Source organism: Gadus chalcogrammus, chromosome 6, assembly GCF_026213295.1.
Source record: "Gadus chalcogrammus isolate NIFS_2021 chromosome 6, NIFS_Gcha_1.0, whole genome shotgun sequence".
Taxonomy (NCBI): domain Eukaryota; kingdom Metazoa; phylum Chordata; class Actinopteri; order Gadiformes; family Gadidae; genus Gadus; species Gadus chalcogrammus.
Window position 1 is genome coordinate 11,142,322 of NC_079417.1, and position 5,643 is coordinate 11,147,964.

The 5,643-nt window shown below is 45.2% G+C and overlaps 1 protein-coding gene across 1 annotated transcript in view; it reads right to left on the reverse strand.

Moving 5' to 3' along the window:
- adgrv1 (adhesion G protein-coupled receptor V1) overlaps positions 1-5,643 on the reverse strand; it is a 122,681-nt gene that overhangs the window by 28,934 nt on the left and 88,104 nt on the right. The window contains exons 86-87 of the mRNA XM_056592426.1: positions 2,922-2,940; positions 2,410-2,583 (exon numbers count right to left, since the gene is read on the reverse strand). Of these exons, the coding sequence (XP_056448401.1) occupies positions 2,410-2,583; positions 2,922-2,940 (193 nt within the window). The remainder of the gene's footprint in view (positions 1-2,409; positions 2,584-2,921; positions 2,941-5,643) is intronic.

The window sequence follows — 5,643 nt, forward strand, 5'->3', positions numbered from 1 at the left end:
GGCTATTGTTCCTTGTCCACATACCTGTCTAATTGACCAACATAAACACACTCAGACTTAAGGCCTTCTCTGTCTAGGTTGTGTTCAAGTGCACTACGCTTTGGTGCTTGTTCGTCTATTCGAGATGTCTGCATTGATCTCTTTCTTGTTCAATTGCGTCTAACATCCGCTACATACATAGAGTATAGCCACTCTGAAGCGTTGACACAGCCGTGAAGCAACAGAAAAGGATAAAACAAACCCCTTCCTGTGACCGGGAGATCAAACCACAAGCGACTATCATCTATGCTAATAGAAATGCAACAACAACGCAAACAGCCCCAGATAGTGAGAATTCAGGCACCACAGTGTAGATCACACATACCTTCCTGCCTGGCGTTAAGCTGGTTGGGATAATGTCAGCCGATAGATGTGGGCCTACAAATTGTTTGGCGATGGTTTGGCCAGGACCATTTTTGCTCTGTTTCGAAAAGGTACTCAATTTATTTGTAAGGGATGGTGTATAGTAGGCCTATACTAGGACGTGACGTCGGACTCACCAAAGCACAACAGATCACCTTATAAAACACAGAGTTGACCAGTTGGTTCCTACCACCTTCCTGAACATGAGAAGTCTATAGTAAGAAGAATATAAAAATGCTGTTCCCCCGTAGAAATGAATTAAAATACAGTCAATTCAAGTATCTACCATGAAGTACTGCTAAAGGAGTAAAAGAGTGGCAAACGACCATACATAAACAGGAGGAACGGATCACAACACGTAGATGTGAAGAGGCAGCTTGTGACCAAAGCTCTTTAGAACCGTTGAGCATTCCCTGAGGTCATCAGTGCAGCGCTTTGACAAGTCTATACGATGCTAAGCACGTAGCGCCTATGAGTTAGCTTACTCCAGGGATCTAATCTCACGATGCTTCACCAAAGCAAAATAAAAACGGTTCTGGAGCCAGAGGAGCTTATAAACACGACGTAAACAGTGATTTAATTCACATTAACAGTTTCCCATTAAGTGGCGAGGGAAGCAGAGTGATGCGTAGCGACTTTGAGAGGGAAAATAAGATTTTGCGTCAGTTAGCTCAGCGTCAGACGATGGTTGTTTTTAACAATTGTATTGGATAAACACAGACTCTGTGAACAACTTACCAGGTTTTAAGCAACATTTTATTATTTATTTTCCCGCTCTATCTGTATGGGAGAATTGAGGGAAATGCCACGATGAATCAGCAGTGGTGGAAAAGGCAACAACTGACTTTCCAAGGGGTTTCCATGGGTTGGATTCTTGAGCCTTGTGTTGAAATGGAAATCATCTAAATAAATCATATTTTCTCCAAGTGTTTTTCTTTCTCCTAGACTTGTTTTGTTTCACATGGTTTTCAGGGAAAGTCTTTGCATGCCGTTACTTAAGCCCCTAGCCTGAGCTCAGCCCAGCTGACTTTTCACTGGAGTGACGTCACAAAGGAGCAGGGAGCAGAAGGAGAGGGGGTGGCTGTGTGTGTGTTGACACAACAGTTTTAGCTGCCGTCACTGCTGCTGTTTGGGAGGAACAGTGGGTCAAGTCGTGGAGCCCTCTGGCGCTTCCTCCATCTATACCTTCACATAAAGCTGGCTGTGTTCAACGAGCCAAGGGCTGGAGCTTAACTGCCTACCCCAAAGCATTTGGGCTGTGGAAGGATGCAGCGAGAGAATGACTTGTCCCCCCCTTATCAGGATGGGCTTTGGGAAAGGAGCAGAACATTTGAACCCTGTCTGACTTCCAGTGAAATAAATATGACAGAGGGGATATTGTGGTCGCCTGATTAACGACGAATAAGCCATACAGTCGGCCATGGACCACATATATTTACATTTCCAATGGCTTGTGATTTATTGCCACTTTTACACATTTCTTCAAAACAAGTTGTACAGAAACAACTATTTAAATAATGGTAAATCACCCAGTCATAAGGCTACCTTCAGCAGTGCTAAGTCTGATGTTTGGATACAAGGTCTAACAAATAGCTTTTTCATTGTTAAGCTCAGCAGCCTCTGCAGACACAGCTTTGTCTGTCAGGAGAAGGTCCTATACAAGCCCAAACTGGCTGTGATTCTTTTTTTGCTGCAAATACAACGACGCATTCAATGTAGTACATCCAATCTAAGCTGACAAAACAACCCTTTACATTGCCTTTGGGCTCAGTCTGCTAAAAAAACTTTGAGAATGAGCCACGGTGACTTCAGAAGACTGACATCCAGTACACGATGAATTGATTTGAAACAATCAATTTATATTGTGTCAAATTAAATGAATCAATAATGTGATTTCCGATGTGTTCACGACCTACAATGTGGGATCGTAAACAAACAACGCTGCGTTTATGTAGTGCCGTAACTAAACGAGCCTTGGGTGTATTCACAGCCATGAGCCGAGGTTACCTGTATGAGCATCCAGCTGAACTGGCTGAGGTGGAAGTAGTGGGTGAAGAGCGCCAGGGCAGCACAGCTCTCCTCAGAGAACATCCTCCCACGGAACACCGATGCCAGGAAGCAGATCTGAGGGGAGGAACACACGCACGTACACATTAGGAACCGCCCGGGCCACCTCATCGGCTGCCCGTGCCGAGGTTTTATAAACCATTGCATGCATATGCATATCTGTTTGTACACATCGGGGTACTGGACGACGTGAATGCAAATTGGTGCACACGCACACACACACACACACATTAAAGAACGCGACCTGTACCAGAATGTCTGGACATATTCTTCCAGAATGAGATCAAGAACACACACACACACACACACTCACACACACACACACACACACACACACACACACACACACACACACACACACACACACACACACACACACACACACACACACACACACACACACACACACACACACACACACACACACACACACACACACACCTCGAAGCGACCTGACCCAGAAGGTCTGAGCTGCATGAGAATGAGATGGGGACCCTCTGAGAGTTTATGGGATCAATGCCCCCCCGTCTGGCTTCAGGTAAACAGCCTAGCACCCAGCGCAGAGCCCCAGTCTACCAGGCGATATATAGGGCAAACCGCGGTACATAAATCCACAGTGAGCATCAGAGACCCGGATTGGGGGCTCGGACAGCTCTGATTAACGAGGGGGGGCTCGGCTTCATCCGGGGGGACTTACTGGCACTGAGACGCCATGTGTTCGCCAAACATCCTTCTTGGTGAAATGAGTGATGAGGCTTCTGCCATAAAAAGCCCATCTCACAGAGCCCTGTGGTGCAGGCCAGACGGCAGTCAGGTCTGTGACCGATATCAATGACTGGGCTGCGGTGCGGCCAAGAATAGCTGATCGCCATATCCTGACCCACGCCTAATCCTTAAATGACTGCATGGCTCTGAGCAGCACGGTGTTTATCTTCAGAGATAAAGTCATCCATCCTTATATCCACAATCGTGTCCCGTAACTGCAGTTTCTCTTCTCCTCCTCCTGGGCTATTACTGTATAACATCATCGACATAAATAAACCAAACTTTGGAATTATCACTTGATGCCGGAAATTTTAAGTAATGTGGGGACAGGTTTGCTTTGAGAAGCAATATATCGGTCCAATGTTGGTCGGCGGTCAACAAAGCAGATTCTTCAATGACTTAATATCAAAATTAAAGTTACAATGGTAACTTCAATGCGATGCTATTTCAAGTGTCTCAATTGGTTCTCATGATATTATAATGTAATGTCAGGAGGACCAGATAATAATGTGATTTATTAGTTATTATTTAGTTGGGTTCAGACCATAATAACGATTAAAGATAGATCATTTCTCACCTCAGAAGTCTGACGACAGGGTTCACCTTGAATTGAGACGCAAAATATCCATATAAGGGCAGGAAGAAAACGAGTTCCTAACAAACCTCAACAAACAGCTTTTCACTACAGAAAACACTGCTACAACAACATCACACCTGTACACACACTGTGAACAGAACCAGTTTGTAGGGGAAAGGCAGGTAGTCGCCTTGAAGTGAAATCCATGATTACCTCCACCACAATGACTGTTTGGATTGGGAAAGTGACAGTGTTCCAGAACAAGGTGCACCTGAGGTATCACCCGGTAGTCTGGCTGAGTGATGACTCAATGGGAAGGACAGAAGCCCTGTCTGTGGCTCTGTGCCCTGGCCATGAGGCCATTCCCGCACAGCGTCCACATCCTTGAGGGGAGCGAGAGAGCCCGGCCCGGACAGGTGGCTTGTGCGAAGGAGTACTCACTCGCTGTTTCTTCTTCTTCTACCTTTTTTTTCTCCATTGTTGTTGTTTTATTTTTTTGGCAAAGGGAGGCTCAAGGTGAGTCAAGGACGCAGCCCGCCATAGAGTCGGTCCAATCGCAGAGCAAAACAAGCAGGGGCCAACACATGCAAAGTCAAAATGTTTCAAGTGTAATCGGAGTACACACACACACACACACACACACACACGTACACAATACACTAATGCCGGCTGATATGTGCGCTGGGCTGACGGAAAGAACTGCATCTTTGTCTGATAACCTCTCAACACATTTGTATTACACACTTGGATAGCCTCAGGGATAACAAAGATCCAGGTAACATGATAACAGAGCTGGTGAGAGAGGAGGGGGCCGGGAGTGGAGGGGGCGGCACTCTTCTCTTCCTGTCCAAGCGCAGGAAGAGAAGCATCAGAATGCTTGAGTGGCCATTAGAGCAAGCTAACGTGTTAGAAACGTTGAGTCAACAACAACAATGTCGATGTCGTGTTAACACAACAGAAATTGACGTGCGGCTCATTGGCCACAACCAGAAAGCGCATGTCAATGTGTACATTTCTTGTTGCGTTAACAAAACCAAATATTACGTATTAACACGCCAAATTCGGGCTTGTTGCCGCGACATTTCTAAGATGTTATTTGAGCTCATGTACTTCCATAGTGTGGTTTTGCAGGTGTAAACCGATTCAGTAACCTATGTAGTTGTGTACAAAGAATTTCATTTGTTTGAATCTATAATGAATCATTATAATATCAATTTAAACAATCAGTGCAACGAAAGTGCAAGCGTGCAGGCCATTCTGATGACAACATTTACACATTAAGAGCACCTGTGATTTTCCTACTTTATTGAACTAACACTGGCTTGGGTGGAATATGAAAAAACCCTGAGGTGACCTTTGCTGCTTTCCTCCCTCAGTTATCAAAACAGAGTAAGAGAAAACAGGTTTTCATGTATGGTGTTTGTCAGCAAAATCATGTGTGTTGTCATCATAGCAGCTCAGCAACTCTACATGGGAAGGCAGTGTTCAGATATTAGTACATTAGTATAGTACATTAGTCTGAAATGGTAAATAGCCTCGAGGCAAAAAGCAGGATCGTTATGTCATCCGATTTCGATGATCTGGCTTTAACAATAAAACAACTTTTATTATAATCGCAGACCAGCAGAATGAACATCAGCGGGTTTCTGCAGGAGGATGCTGACCGGGCGATGACCTCACAGCCCAGGAAGCGGAGACGGCATAAAGCAGGTGGGGGTCATTCAGGCATTGTGAAACAGAAACTTTAGGAGCCTCTCTCTCTCTCTCTCTCTCTCTCTCTCTCTCTCTCTCTCTCTCTCTCTCTCTCTCTCTCTCTCTCTCTCTCTCTCTCT